The sequence below is a fragment of the Talpa europaea genome (genome assembly GCF_964194135.1).
Source record: "Talpa europaea genome assembly, chromosome: 11".
In the NCBI taxonomy this organism is placed as follows: Eukaryota; Metazoa; Chordata; class Mammalia; order Eulipotyphla; family Talpidae; genus Talpa; species Talpa europaea.
In genome coordinates, this window is record NC_140078.1 from 67,014,812 (window position 1) to 67,031,515 (window position 16,704).

Below are 16,704 nucleotides of genomic sequence, written 5' to 3' on the forward strand. Positions count from 1 at the left end.
GCAACAAGGGAGGCCCTCATTGCATCTTTGATGTGATGGGCCCTGCTCCCTATTAGTGTTTTCAAAGACCTTTTATTCCTCTTAAATAAGACAAGCTGGAAACAAATCCAGTGTTCAGATTTTTATATTCTCAGGGAAATGAGGTAGGCAGTGAACTTGACAGTGTGATCTGGTTTCCCTTCCAAAGTTCTTGGGTGACCCTGGCTATATTCAGGATCATCTTCCTCTCCCAACTTATTTCTATAGAATAACAATTTATGAACCATTTTCTACCTCCACATCTCCCTAGACCTTCACAGAAAACAGCAAGAGATCTATTGTGCCCTGACAACTAAAACATACACCTCCAATGAGTGGAAAGAACTGACCCTGGAAAGACCACGAGGTAGCTTGGAGGTCTTGGGGTATATATGGCCACCTGGAGAATGGGGCCTTCCAGTAAAAAGCTGCTGCAATCAGTGGGACCTCAGATTTAGGAAAGAGCCTTTTCTTCTGTGAATAACATATTTTTTAATTTCAAATTTCATGTTAGAAAAAAATAACTGAAAGGCTCACCCTGTGGAGCTGAGAATGCTGGCTTGTTTCAACTCTTATCACTCTGTCCCTTCTCCCATCCCCCACTTTGCCTTTCTCCTCTCAGAGTGCTAATGTTCCTACTGTGGAGCTATCCACAGCCTCTACAGCACGAGTTCAATCCCCGGCCAGCCAGGGAGCAACCCACATGGCTCGGCAGTCCTCTCCTGTCTCCCCCGCTGCTCCCCTCAGCAGTGTACTTTGGTCAATCTGCCTGTTGTGTTTCCCGCTCTGTCTCCGGTGAATCCTCTTACCCCCCACACCTTGGGCCTGTGCTCCAGCTCTTATATGCAAAAATAAATCTTAAAAAAAATTAAAAATAAATAAATAAATAAAATAAGCTTGTAGAAACAGCGTAGAATGGTAGTAGCTGGGCACTGGATGTGGGGAAATTGAGAGATATTGGTGAAAGGGCATGTAAAAAAACGACACAGAATCTGAATAACTGCTAATTTTTGCTCTTTTCCACCCACTCAGATGTAGCAAACAAAACTTAATTGATACCTTTCTCTAACCCCACCTGCAACCATTCTGGCCTCATAAATTTGAAGCTATCTTTCAGGGGACATGACACTTGGAAAGGGACAGTGAAGTTAAACTTTTTTCAAGGAAAAAAGGCTGTGGGTATGAACTTCCAAGGACGATGCAGGCCACCAGCTCTCTTCCAAATAGGGAGAGAATGACCATTAACACATCAAAAAGAGACAAGCTGAGCAGACAACCAAGAGAGACTCATGTGGCATTTCCATTCAACCTAATGATGACTGATCGGTTGAGAACCCAAACACGGAGACCCTTCTTTATTTGCACAGCTGGAAAACACTCCATTCACCATGAGCTCCGAAGGAGAATCAAGCAATGCTTATTTAAAAATCTCAGCACACTGAACATTAGAGAAGGTCACTGTGGCTTTATGTAATATCTGGGCTCGTGGGCCCCTCTTTTCAGCTTTCCCATTCACTTGTTTATCCAATAGTGTGAACACAGAACTTTAAATTCCACCAGCCATTCTACAGTGGCAATGATTGTTTTAATGTACTTAAAATGGTTTGCTGCTTTGCCTCATTAGGGCTGGTTCCCTCAAGATAGGACCTAGTTAAGCATAAAATGAAACAAACCAATAAACTCCAGGCCTCTCTGGATTTTGCCAGTAGATTGGAGGAGACAGAGAACTCCTGCATGGAATATGGATATCCCCAAACATCCATTTCCAGGGGTCAGCATCTGAGGTCCACTGATGGGAACTGCCTCCATGGTGACCAGACTTCCATGCTAGGAGTGCTGCACCCCGATGGCAGGTCTTCGACCACTGACCTGGGGTTGCCTCACTGTCCCAGACAACTGCTCCTTCTCAGGGGGATCTGGTCAGCCAGCCAAATGACTTCTTCATGGGCTCCCCTGGGCTTTCCCTGGGTCTGTTCTGGTCCCCAAATGCTAATGCTTCATTTCACTGAGGAACTTGGTTTAGTCAGGTTGAAAGTATGTAAAAGGGGGGCCCCTCTGGACCTCATGTCACTTGAGATGAAAAATGTTTTGCTCCCGCTATACCCTAACAATCTGAGACTATAAACAATGATTTAATAAATGACCATAAGAATACTTGCTCCCCGTCATGACATGGTCGAAAACCCCATAACTGACGCAACATGAAGCCAATGTTTACATGGGCACAGATGACTGGAACCTAACATTTTCATGGCAACTGCTACTTTGAAGAGTGGCAAAACATGACATTTTATTCCCAAGGCTCTTTAGAAGGGAAGCAGAATGAGGAAGGTGAAACTTTTGTGAGGTATTGACTCTGGCAGGGAAGGAAACAACTGGATTTGGAAGGATAGCAATGAGAATCACTGTGGAATCTGATGGCCTGGCCAGCTAAGCAGCTACTATTACCTCCTTGGATTTTCCAAGTTGCTATACTCAGAACTTATAAATCTAAAGGGCTGTATTCTATAGCCAGGCCCTGAAATACTCTGAGTTCTCTAAATTGTCTTTAAAAGGATGCCTCAAAGATTCTTATAAACAATGACTAAAACTAAATTATGGTGTAATATTAGTTGATTAAGACAAGACTTCAATTTGAGTAATTTTCATCAGCTGGACACAGACAGTGGTGAAAACAATAAGCCATGACTAAATGCACACTGGCTGATGGGAAGAGCTACAATCTAATGTGGCAGGAATAACAGCAAAATTTTTAAAAATTAAAAAATAGAAAAGAAACTTTTTTAACAAGACCACAGGATAAAGGAAAAAGTGGGGAAAGTAGAGTTCACTCAGGATTTTCAAATGTCAACAAAATTGCAAAACTTATTTCAAGAAAGGCTTCTTTATGTGGAGCAAACCAGGATCCACGCAACTTCCATCTCTTGCCTAAGTTCCTCCTATATTTCCTCTTGAAATGAAGCCAAGTGCATTGCAGAGACAATCAGAATTACTGATACTTTTAGTGAGGCGAGCCAGCCAACAGACTAAAATAATTGTAGAATGTGTTCTTTCAGAGCTTCAAGGGAATGTTAAGATCCCTTCATACAGCTCACCATTATTTAGATGTGGAAAACTGAGACTGGTTTGAATGATTGTTCCAAGCAGAAGCAGATAATTAAAGACAATGTCAGGCGAAGGGAAAGATGGACAGAGGACCCATCCTTTGAGAACTTTCCACACCTATCCACCCACACACATGCTAAGCCCTAGTGGCACACACATCTACTCAAACCCAATCCAGCAGGCTGAGCATCATGGAGGGTGGAGGGGGAGAGATACTCGAAGTCAGAATTTAGAGTTGCTGATCAGTCTCCTTTCCAATATCATGCCATGCCCACAGTGTGTTGTGGATAGATGGGTGTGCAGCCTGGGACCTGCTTCTGGCTGTGGACAAGCCATAGTAAAGACAGTGTCTACAGAGGAGAAGAATTCCATGGATTGTAGGAAGAGACCAAGAAGGAAAAGAAAAACAAAACATACCTTCCTAGTTCCTCATGGAATGGGAGCTTCCTGTCTCCTCTGGGTTCTGAGTCACTCCCCTTCCACCAAAACAATCCTCTTTCTAATTTCAGGGAACAACTTTGGTTGCTTGAAACTAAAATTACTTTATCTTAAATCACTAAAACTGGAGCTGAGGCCTACAAATCCCTCACTTAGTCCCCTTACTTCCACTGATGTGCAAACTAAGACTTTTATGAAGGATAGCTCAGAGATGATAGAAAAGTAAGTTGCTAAAACCTATCAAAACTAGTTGACTGTGCAACAAGACCTCCTTTACCAGCATTTATAGTCAATTTACTCATTCTTCATGACTAAAGGTACACGCATGCTGAGTAAAATCTGAGCTATGCCAGAGTACCCAGGATGAAGTCAGGGTCCAATACTGTTCTCAAGCTGTGGGTCACCTCAATGGGGAGATAAGACAGGTCCACACATCAATATAACACCAGAAAAAATTATGGGACTGGGCCTCCCCGGTGGTGCAGCAGTTGAGCACTGGGTTGCGAAGCTGCCCGCAGCCTCTGCAGCACCGGTTCAATCCCTGGCTGCTCCCCGGCCACCAGAGGAGGGTCCCACATGGCGCGCAAACCTCTCCTGCCACCCGCTGCTCCCCTCAGCAGTGTACTTCGGTCCTTCTGCCTGCTCTGCTCCCTGCTCTGGCTCTGGTGAATTCTCACCCTCTCGCGCTTCTGACTGTACCCAGTGCTTGTATAAATAAATAAATAAATCTTTAAAAAAATAATAATAAAATCATACCTTTAAAAAAAAAAAAGGGACATTTATGTGCCCAGCACTGTCAGCTGTACTTGCACAGTCCCATTTCATACAACATCTGCATGGGCAGAATCATCATCACCTCTGCTCTGACTCAGGACCAGACAGAATTGGTAATCTGCAGAGATGGTTGGTGGATGGTGGAGGTTGGCTTTGAACTCAAAGAACCTAGATTCTACCATCTATCTTCCTTCCATGTTTTGCCTTATTGGTTGTGTAGAACATGAAATTGAGTTCTTCATCAACTGGAAAGCCCAATTATACCCTTCCCTGTGCCTTCTGCAAAGCACTGTCTCTGATGCCCAACAGGGAGTTATTACTCAATTCTACTGTGAATATAGAACAGCCAACAATTATTGAGCACTTACTATGTCCCAGCACTAAACTACCCTGAATATAAACCACTTTATTAATCCTTACATTTAATAGGAGTCAGTGGAAGCACTATTACCACCATCCCCATTTTGAAGATCTGAATATAGAGGCAGTCTAAAGTGAATTAAATCAGTTATGTAGGCTAAGTTATGCTATGAGGACACATTAAACCAGAAATCTCAGTGACCAGACCCAAAGGTTTGTTTACCATGCATACTCTACACCCAGCATAAGTTGGCAGTTGCAGAGGCAGGGTGAGTGGGGTGATATCAGTTTCATGTGGTCACTCAGGAGCCCAAGCTAATGGATACAGTTCCATTTCATGATGATTCTGAAACATACATCTTCGGAGTTCTTAAGAATAGGAGAAGAAAATATGGTCGCCGCTGCGCCAGTCTTTAAACACTTTAGCCAAGAAAAGATCCAGTTTAGTTTTGTTCACAGCCAGAATCAGTCTTGAGGCCCTACCTATGACCAAAGCCTGGGGGTAGCAAGTGAGCCCATGGATATCTGGGGCACAGCAAATGGCTCAGCCTCTGTCATTCTCCTCTGGGTGCTAAGTCATTCTCCTCCAGGTATTAACTTCTCCACTAAATTAGATCTTCAAAATTGATAAATGCATTTGGGAAAAGCTGGTACAAGTTTACAATAATCAGCTAGAGACATCAAGCATACCTTAGACTCACAGCCTTCTTTCCTGACTATCCTGATGTCTCTACACCCAAAGGGAAGGTATTCAGAGGGGACCACAAAGCAGAGCACCTACCTTTGTTGGCACATGCCATCCACTTGAGATTGTCTGCAAAAGCAGCCTCTCGTCCAATGAGGTATGTGAAGATTCGAACCTGAGAGGAAGACGAACACAGGGGTCAGTGGGGTTCACTTTTCACCGTCTTACACAGACCCTGTGCGTGGCTCACACACATGTGGTTTACCTCTTTAATGCTCCATGCTTCCCATCTGTAGGAACATATTTAAGACATTTGAAGTACAGTCAGCTAGAAATATTCAGAACTGGGGCCTTTGATCTTTTAAGCCATATGGCATTGGTGGTGGTTGTTTTTGGTGTGTAGCTCTTACAGAGGAGAATAACTTGAAATGAGAGATGGGCGGCTTCACAGGCCTGGCTTTGCTTTACACATATGGACAAGCATGAACCAGATCTGGACCAAACCCTCGACCATCTTCCTCATCTACACAGGAAACACAAAGTATGCTCTTCTTGGGAATAGAAATACTACCAAAGGACCTTCAACATTTCCCCCCAATGGTGAGGACAGGCCACAGGTGCTCTCTTGCCATCTGTGGTGTCTGGAGTGATTTTAGGAAGCAGGTAACTGGGACAAGAGGCACAGCCTGGAGCTGTGTGATGGGGACACTCTCTATGCTTCCTCAACTTTTGGCTCCTGAAGAGCAGAGGACACATGCAAAACCCGAGTCTCTTTTTTTCTATTAGTTTCCCAACTCTCTCTCGTGACACCAGGATTCTTTGAATTAAAGCACAACTCACATCTCAAACTAGTCCTTGGGGTTAGATGGAAAAAAGTTAAGGAATTAAAAGGGTTAAAACCCTTTCATTCAAATTTAAAATGGTATGTGGGTAACACAGCATAGGCTAAACAGAACTCTGCTGGAGGGTCAACTATAGTCTTTGGCCACCTCATGACCGAGTCAAAGGAAGACGTGGTATTAAGTGAATGATGTGTGACATGTGGCACCAAAGGCTTCACCAGCTGGTGTTCCCTCAGCTCATCCAGACTGGGCCAGGCACCCTGCTGCTCCTTCAGCGGTTTTATTACAATTGTTGTTAACTACTGTCGTGTGTGGGTACATCTGTGGTCTCCACTAACCCATCTACTAGACAAGGGGAGAAATGGGTCTCCTTCCCTGACTGTATACTGATGGAGCAGAGGACTCAGAATGCTACAACTCAACATCTGAATGGATAAAAATACATGAATGCTCAGAGGTGACTGTAGAAAATGAAGATCTCACTGGTGCATTTCATGTTAACTTGGAATTAATAATTGAAGACAAATTTTTAAGTCAGGATTTATTTCTAATTTAAAGAGATGTTTAAATACACTACATCATGTGTAGCCTACATCTGCCTTCATATGTGTTCAGTAAGGCAATCATTTTATTTATCACACCTCCCAAAAGGGGGCTTCCTGGCTGGATGAGCAGGCAGAAAGATCTTTGCTTTTTTTTTTTTTTTTTTCCATTCCTCTAGCTTTATGCCCCACTATTTCCACTGGAGTAACATTAGGAGGAAGATTTTTTCTCAATTGGCTTCTCTTGGTCAAACGCGGTCATCATTGCCCCCCCACCCCCCCCCCCCCAACACACACACACAGCTGTTTTCCCAATCACTTTTCTTGCCTGAGCAATGTTGGCATTTAGCTAAAGATGTCTGATTTAGGAAGAAACAGAGACCCAGCAAAGGAAAGTGACTAGCTTAGTTTCATCAAGTCCCGAAGTCTTTGGGACTTCACAATAACACTTTGGTCTCCTCTCACCCTCCTGGAATTGATGGTTGTGTCAATACAGAAAAACCCAACTAGCTCCCCCTGCCTACAGTTAACATCCACAGGAGCCAGGACCACCATCCAGTTTCTTGAAACCAGATCCATTCTTTAAAAAAAAAGTTTGCCTTTCATTTCATACTTAAGTCAATTAAAGAGAAAACACTAGTTTGATAAAAACAGACATTTCCACTAGCCACTAAATCAAGCAGAAAACAGAAGAGATGACACATAGGAAATAAAGCGACAAGTCTATCTTTGCAGGCAAAGATAAAAAACCCCATCACAAAGCAGCCCCTTTGTCTTTGAGTAAAGGTAGCTACTCTGTCGTCTAGGTGAAGAACCGCAGGGTAAGGTGTTCTCTCTTGAAGGCATAATTTAAAACTCCAGCACAGTGCTGTAAACTGCTGGCAAAGCTTCTTCAATTCCTGATTTAAAAAGATGGCAACCCACTTGGAAAACCAGTGAGATTGGGCCAAACTTCAAAACAGACATGATTGCTCAAGCATAATTGTGCTAACAATAAGTACAATAATGAAAACCAGCATCACGACCCCTGAGCCATGGCTGCTGCCCCTCCTCCTACCCCTCCCCCCGCCCCCCACCGTGGCTTCCACATTCAGCACCACTTCCAGGTCAGATATGTGCTAAGCAGTTTATAGGCATCATATTTGTTTTGTTGGTCTGCATTTTATTTTATTGCTTATGAAAAAAGTCAGAATCATGTGCAGTATTTTCATTTAAGTGTAGTCCTTGCTCCCAGTGGACTGGCCTCCTTATCTGAATAGAAATGATGTAGAAATGACTTGTTGCATCTCTGCCTAGAAAATAAACACAATCAAATGATACTTATTGGGTTCATGCCCTGGGTTTCTCACAATAGTGCCTTTCAACTGGCAATAAAAAAAAGGGATTTTACTCTAAAATAAATATTTTGGAGAATAATTTAACAATATACATAATATTTATATTTGTAATTTTTTCAGATCCAGTAATTTTGTCTCTAGGCATTTATCTTACAGTCAGGATAACAGGTCAAGCAGGTAACAAAGTGATAGCAAGTGATTAAGAGTGTAGAGAACTGTAGAATGACTAGCTTCTAAAATCCTTGTAATTCAGGTTTAGACATTTTCTTTTTAGAAAATAGTCTACCAAAATTTATCCTCCTAACATTTATTCTCCCTCCTCACCTTAACCTCAGAAATTTCACTTCATTTATTAGTGATCAGTAGTTTTTATAGGTACTTTGCCATGTGAGATTTTCCTGATCTTTATGTAAACACCCAATATTTTTCATTCTAAGACAAATAATTTCTCTGAACTCCTTGTAAATGGTAACATTTTCTCTTCCCTTATGGAAGAATAGTATTTCATTGTGCAATATAGCATGTCTTCTTGTCAAATCCTCTATCGAGAGGTCATTAGGTTCTTTCCATGTCCTATCTATTATAAATAATGCTGTTGATATTATAGAACATATAATTCATAGTGCATATAATTTTTAGGGTTGATAGTTTCATGTTCTTCCTTCTGACAGATCCGCCAAGTGGGATTGCTGGATCATACAGTATTTCCATTTTTAGTTTTTTAACATAGGTCCACATCACTTTCCAGATGGCTGCACCAGTTTATACTGCCACCAACAGTACATTAGGGTTCCTTTTTCAACACATCCTTTTCAGCATTTGCTGGGGGTCTTTTTAATATGTGCTATTCTCTGGGAATGAGATATCTCATTATGCTTTTTTGACTTACTAAAAGTGATGCTGAACATTTTCCATATATCTGGATATCCACTTTGGTGAATTATCTGTTCAGATCTGCTCACCATTTACTGATTGGGTTTTTAAAATATTTTTTCCTTGTTGTTTTTAAACTGACCGAATTTTTGGTATATTTTGACTATTAACCAATATTAATCCCTTGTCAGTTGTGTAATGTGTGACTATTTTCTTATTCAATAAGATTATTTTTTAATCTACTTATATTTTCTTTTGTTGTCTGAAAGAATTTTAATTTGAGGTAATCCAAGTTTTTTTGTTTGTTTTTTTCTTTTTAATTTCCTTTACCTTGGGTAGAATGTCCAAAATCATCTTTATCATTGATATTATGAGATACATGTTTTCTTCTGTGTATTTTATTGTTTCAGTTATTATCTCTAAGTATGAAATCCATTTTGTATTTTTTTTTTTTTTGTGCATGGAATTAGAGAATTACCCAACTTCATTGTTTTTCAGGTGGCCTTCCAATTTTCCTGGCATCATGTAAAAGAGACTCTCCTTTCCCTGTGGGATGGCCATGGCTCCTTTTTCATAAATTAAAGTATTGATATATGTGTGGATTTATTTCTGGACTTTCAATTCTGTTCTTTGTTCCATGTGTCTATTTTTATTAAAATATCATACTGTTTTAATTATTGTTGCTTTATTGTATAGCTTAAAGTCAGGCAACAGGATGCCTCCATTTGCTCTTGCTTCCCCCTCAGGATTGCCTTATTTACTTGAGGCCTTTTATGACTCCCTTTATCATTAGCGGCCAAGCAGTTAACAAAGATGACAGGACATGGTAAAGTATGGAGAGTGTAGAGTGAATATCTTCTTAAATTCAATTTTAGACATTTTCACAAATACACAAAAAATGATAAAATTACATGGATTATTTGTAATGGTCAAAACCTATTAAGTCCTAATGGTCTCTTAATAGCCAAATGGCTAGAAAAACTTACAGTACATTCATATAGTAGAATACTATGCAGGTATGTACTTATACAGAAAAAAATGCATCACAAATTGTTAAGGGGAAAAAAGCAAGTTGTAGGCTATTATGTAGCATAAAATCCTATATTTTAAAGGGCACATAACTCTTTTTACTTAAAAAATATCTTTACCATTTGAATGTTTTTTTTACAAAAGAACAAGTATTGCTTTAATAATGAAAGATCACTTTAAGTGAAAAAAAAGCAATGAATGACGCTGCTGCTTCCTGAGCTGTTCTGTAAGGACACTTGAAGAATCAACACAGCTAGTGAGCATCAAATACATGAAGGGATGATGTGGACTCTCAGTCCTGCCCTTGCCTCTTCCAGGATGGACTGCCTAGCCCACTGCCCAGTAAGCTGAGTGCAAGACCTCCCTGGGTAGCACGTCAAATTGCTTCTAATTTCCATCACTAACAAATTCTGTAAACTGATAAATTTTATTTCCAACAATTGGAGATTTCTTCCCAAAGAAGCTGCACCCAAACAAACTTTCACAAGTCTGCCTTGAGCCCAGCCACATTCCTGAGGGTGAGGTGCCTTAGCAGAGACAGATCTGGGGTGGGTATGGGCACGGCACACAGGACCGTGGGGAGGATCCAGGGCCTGGCTCAGAGGAGGGCGGCTGTCAGGACACACCAAAGCTCCTCAGAAGCCAGGCCTTTATGTTCATCATCCACAGGCACCAAGGCACCACTTTCATTAACGCAGCACAAAGGCAGGGGGAAAATGTCTGCCTCAATCTATTAGTTCATTTTGATCTCCCATTTAAGTTTGGATGATCTTTAAATGTTCTACAAATCCAATTAAGTTTAATAAAATGTTAGGATGTGGACATTTCAAAGTTCAAAGTCACTTAACTTAATCTACTTAGTATAAACTTTCCCAAATGGAATAAACAAAAAACTCAATCCAGTTTTTCCAAAAAACATGCTTCTTTCTTATGCTTCTTACTCACACAGGGGCAATCCCCACCAGAAACATAGAGGAGTAACATTCCTCTCAACCTTTGGGGAACCAAGGCAGTTTGAGTTTACAGTGATAATGGATCTAAGCTCTTCTTTCTACTGCGGTCACTAAAACAGGGGAAGGGGATCGAGAACCAGCGGTGCTCTAGCGGGGTCACTGTACAGCCAGAAAACAGGCTGCCGCTGCCTGCATGTCTGGCTTCAGGATGAATGGAGCGTGCCATCATTCATCTGCCACCAGTGACTTCTGAGCACCTACTGTGTGCCTGGGGCACTCCTGGTATGGGGGTTAAGATGAGTAAGCAAAACAAATTCTGTCCTTAAGGAATTTACATTTCACTATTATCTATGAAACAGATTATCAAAGGAACTTTCATATAGAACATCTATTTATTTGTTGGGTTAAATGATTATGCAAAAAATTAAGCGGGATAAGACACTGGAGAGTGATGGAGGCTGCTATTTTAGAAAGGGAGATAGGAATGGCTTATTGGAGCAGGGATCTGGACAAAACAGGGGTGGAGGAAGGGGAGCAAGACACATGGCTATTAGGAAAAAGTGTTCCAGGTGAAGGAGCAGGGATACAAAGTCCTTGAGACAGGGATGCTCCGGATACAGAAGAGACCAGACAGGATGAGGTGGAGTCAGCTGGGGCACGTTGTTGGACAGATGACGGGTGCCAAGAAAGTGGGCCTTGGTGGCCACTGTTCAAGGTAGGTTTTTCCTGCAAAATACTGGCAGAAAATAATCAAGTTTGAACCCTTCCAACCTTCATTTTCTGCTTTGATATTAGTTTATTCATAAATATTTCTCTACACCAAAAGTTTCAAAAATGGGGAAATAACAGAATTGGGCTTGGACTATATTTTGTGACGCGACAAATAATGAACACATTGAGTAACATAAAATTGACTTTAAAATGTCAATATTATCAAGAAAACTCTTTCTAAAATTGAAATCATGCACGATTTTTGAGTAACCCTGGCCATAATTGAATTGGGTTGTAAGTCAAAGGGACATGAGCAGGTGAGAACACATCTTAATCACTAAGATTGTCATCCAGTTGAGTTAAAATAAAAAACCATGGATGAAGGCACTCACAGGTACTAAATTATTCTTCTAACATTTTATTTATACCTATAATTCATATAAATTGCATTTTTAAAGATAGAAATACTGGATTTGTATTTAAGTATTATTTTTCCCTACAAAAGTAAAGACTGTGTTTTTGGAGGCTCCTAAGTGCCCTATCGCAGTCCTTTCCATTGTATCAGGGAATAAGACATGGGTTATTGTAACTTCAAAGAACAATGCATTGGGTGCAAACACTCAGCCCAGAAGCTATCAACATCTTGGAACAAATTTTCCCTTTCTTGGGGAAAAAGAAGAAAGTGCAGTTGGATGACTCTCTTTGCCAAGTCTGGCTGGTATCTGGCGTTCCTACCTTGTTGGATTGATATAACAAGGTAGTATGTGATCTTGATCCAGCTTAAAATGTGATCTTGATCCAGCTCCTATATTTCTTCTTCTTTTTTTCACTACCCACTGAATTGTAAACTTCTTAAAGTTTAGTCTCAACCCTTAAAATAAAACTATGTCTACACTTTAATTGGAAATGGCACAAATGATTTGTTTAATTCCTAGTCCCACTGACCTTTGCTAAGGTCTCATTTGTAGGTATATTTATTTGTTTTTTAAAGTTTTATTTATCAATGTATGCAAGAGCTGGGGTACAGGCCAGACATATGGGGGGGGTGAGAGGATTCACCAGAGACAGAGTGGGGAACAGAACAGGCAGACTGACTGAAATACACTGCTAAGGGGAGCAGTGGGCAAGACAGGAGAGGTCTGCCTCGCCATGTGAGTTGCTCCCTGGCCGGCCGGAGATCGAACTCATGCTGCAGAGGCTGCAGATTGCTTCATAGTGCGGTGCTTAATCCCTGTGCCACCAGGGAGGCCGGTGGTATATTTTTTTTAATGTTGGCCTTGGACCACGTATTTCAGAACCACTAAGGGCACTGTTTTCAAAATGTAGATCCCTGGTCTACTTAATGTGAATCGCTGGAGGGTGGGTGCTGGGGTCCTCACCTTTAACATGGGATTCAAGGCCCCTGCGAATTTTGATGCTCAGTGAGAGGTGAGAATTCTTACTACCCTGGGGCATTCAGTGGTCTCCTATTTAGTATCTCTGCTAATACCCTTATGTCCCAATGACTGTGGTTCTCAAACTTGGCTGCACTTTGGAACATCTGTAGGAAGATTAAGTTGGACCCTGACTCCAGAGATTCTGATTTCCTTCTTCTTGGATGGGCCCTGGGCATCCAGAATTGTAAGATCATCAGGGAAAAATGAATGGGCAGTTAGGACAAGCTCAAGTGTCCATGGTCCTTTCTCCATACTGCAGACAGAATTACCCTTTCACAAAGCTAAGTGTCAGCTTACTCCAGGCTGCTCACTTCTTCCTGTTGGTTCTGTTCTTGCTGCCAAAAAAGCTGCAAGAGTAGAAGTGAATTCAGAGAAGGTTGATGCCAATGGAAACAGTTCTATTGAGCAAGTTGCTTTAATCTAGAAGCCATCATGCTCATAATAAAAGAAGAAACATCCTTATCCGTAAGGATAAGAAAGGCAAATAAGGTAACACTGCTCTGAGCAGCAGTAAAATGGGATAAATTGAATTAAATTACAAAAGTAATAAAATTTCAACAAATGAATATCATAGATCATTATGAAAAATGGACTGTCATTTTTGGGATGCTCAATGAGTCTGTTTAATCTCTTTACTCTCAGGCAGAGTGCCTGATACCTCATGTGTGGCATTGAAAATATCCCAATTCAGAATCTTCCAGCTAGGGGGATGGAAGTCCAGTGGTCATATGTTTTGTCAGAGTGAAAGAGATGGTGTTTCTGGGTCACCCAGAGACTGTGACCTGTATTAATATGGTGGAACAGAGGAAATTACATCCTACTTAATGGAGCACGAAGAAGTCAAGCTGCAAACATCCTCAAAGGTGGGGGACATAATTTATTAGACTATCCAGATCCATTGTCTTCATTCAGATGCACAGCCATGTATTAACTTAGTCTTTTTATTTTCTTTACTTTTATGTCTTTTGTTGCCCTAAAGGGACTCACCCTCACCCAGGTTAATTAATTCCTGGGGCAAGTGCACCTTAGCTATGCAAACCCACCTTAGCTATGCAAACCCTGGATATGCAATCCAGAGCTCATGACCCCACCTTCTTTAATCAGATGCTCACAAGCTAGGCCATGATCCACCTGCCCTAATCACTCCAGGGTCTGGTAACAAACAATAAGACATAGCCTTCCCCCCCCACCCCAGTCTACTGAAAGTATTCAATCCTTACCCTACTTCACCTTTTTTTTCCAATGGAAACCATAACTAAAGGCTTCAGCCTACTAGTTTCTTCTGTCTGTGAGCTCAGTCTTCTTGACTTCATACTTCTCCATGGTGGGAACAACACCTAGCCCAGAAGCTATCAACATACTGGAACAAATCTGTGGTATGGCATGCTTCTTGCTTCTGGGGTCTAGAATAAAATAAACTTCTTCCTTCATCAGAGTCAGACTGTCATTTATATATCTGCATGCCTTATTATATCTGATTAAAACAAACCCTGGAATCTTAAAACAGCCAGTAATCAGGAGACCTGGATTCCAGGTGGGCTCAACTCCACTTTACTAGCTTAGTGAGCTACAAGTTAGTTAAACCCTCTGAGTTGTACTTTCCTACCTATAATAACTGGGTCATCCATCCAATCCCCTCACTGTAATCAATAGCAAATGAGATAATAGATGAAAAGACAGGGCAGAAAAAATGAATTCTACACAGTCAGGGTTGCAACTGACTTATGTTTTAGACAATTTGCTACAGTAAAACTAAACAAGATAAGCCAAGGAAAGTGAAATCATCTATCCCCTTCACACTGTCCAGGAGTTTAGTTGAAGAGGAAATTGACCTTTCTGTGTGAGGAAGAGGATTTTTTCCTAAGGAAGAGTTTTGACTAACCATCGCTGATATTTTTTACTACCAAGAATAATGGGATTGACAGTTCCTAACATAATCAGATTAACCCTGGAGACTGGAGATGAGGTTTAGAGCTCTAGTATAAGCAGAAGGACTTTTTTATGACATTGCCAACCAACAAGGGTCTGAGTGCTGGCTCTGTGCATAACATAATGCTGGATTCTATGGATTAAAAAATGAATGAGATGGGGATCCTGACTGTCCTTTCCATCCTTGCCACCTTAAAACTTTTCATTCGAAGGCTCCATCAGAAGTTGACAACAACTTCATTACCCTTTGTGGAGTCGTAAGAGCGGCTGATAATACAACTGGAACTATGGCTCTTCTTCCTAGAAAAAAAGGCTATATATGCACAATTTACAATATGATTCATGAGCTTTGGAGCATCTCCTCCACTGAAGCTAAGACCAGAATTCCCTAGGAGCCCTTGGGTCTGTCTTACATATTTCTTGGATTCTGCATTATAATATTCTTTTTTTTTTCCCTAAAGATTTATTTATTTATTTATACAAGCACTGGGTACAGTCAGTAGCGCAGGAGGGTGAGAGAATTCACCAGAGCCAGAGTGGGGAACAGAACAGGCAGACCGACGAAATAAACTGCTGTGGGGAGCAGTGGGCGCGGCAGGAGGTCTGTCACGCCATGTGAGACCCTCGCCAGTGGCTGGGGATCAAACCAGCACTGCAGTGGCTGCGGGTAGCTTTGCAGCCCAACGCTCAACCGCTGTGCCACCAGGGGAGGCCCCTGCATTATAATATTCTTTAAAACAAATTGTTTTCTTTAGGCAATCAGGATAGGATTTCTGATATGCAGTTCTCACCAAGGTGAAAGAGAGATTCTTTCATGTACATGCTCATTTTCTGATGACGCAGTGAGTACCAAATATCAGCCAACCATCATCAGATTCAAGAAAGTCACACCAGGAGTGATTCTTCAACGTGAAAGAACAGAGTGGAGATGGCAAGAGCTCTGAGACCAAACAGGTATCACCACAAACCTTGATTTTTTATTTTTATGCACACCACATCGTGGAGTCTTTGAAAGACTAGTTTTCAAGGAGTTGGGATAGATTGGTCTGGACTTTCTTCCACTCAATCATTGTTAAGTCTATAGAATCCAGCATAATGCTTGACACAGAGCCAGCACTCAGACACTTATTGTTGCCTTCTGTAGATATTAGGGCTCTTGGCAAAAACTCATTCAAGCTATGAAGTGCTGGCTACCACTGGGCCTAGAGATGTGTGTGTGTGTGTGTTGTGTTGTGTGTGTAGAAGAATTGGGGTGTAGGCCAAAGGTGCAGGGGATGAGAGGATTCACCAGAGACAGAGTGGGGAGCAGAACAGGCAGATTTACTGAAATACACTGTTAAAGGGGGGCAGCAGGCAGGACTGGAAAGGTCTGCTGTACTACATGTGGGTCAGCTGGGCCTGGGCTTGAATTCAGGCCATAGTGGTGATAGCACTGAGACTTAACCCCTAGGCCATCAGGAAGGCCCTTACATCGAGACTTACGTGGCTGGGAGGCCCCTCTCTGCTCGTATTGCCTTCTCAGACCTGGAGAGATCAAGTGGTGACACAAATATTTGTTCACAGGTAAGCCATTTCTTCAAAGAAGGCTTACCATATTCAATACTATCAACAAGAAGATAAACTAACGAGTAAAACTGGTACATTAAGAAAAAAAATCAGAAAAACAATCATT

General features: G+C 41.4%; 1 protein-coding gene across 1 annotated transcript in view; it reads right to left on the reverse strand.

Moving 5' to 3' along the window:
- Positions 1–16,704, reverse strand: part of CACNA2D3 (calcium voltage-gated channel auxiliary subunit alpha2delta 3) — a gene marked incomplete at both ends in the record, with an annotated part of 806,408 nt that overhangs the window by 294,704 nt on the left and 495,000 nt on the right. Inside the window, one exon of the mRNA XM_084248330.1 lies at positions 5,477–5,555. Coding sequence (XP_084104456.1) covers positions 5,477–5,555 — 79 coding nt within the window. The remainder of the gene's footprint in view (positions 1–5,476; positions 5,556–16,704) is intronic.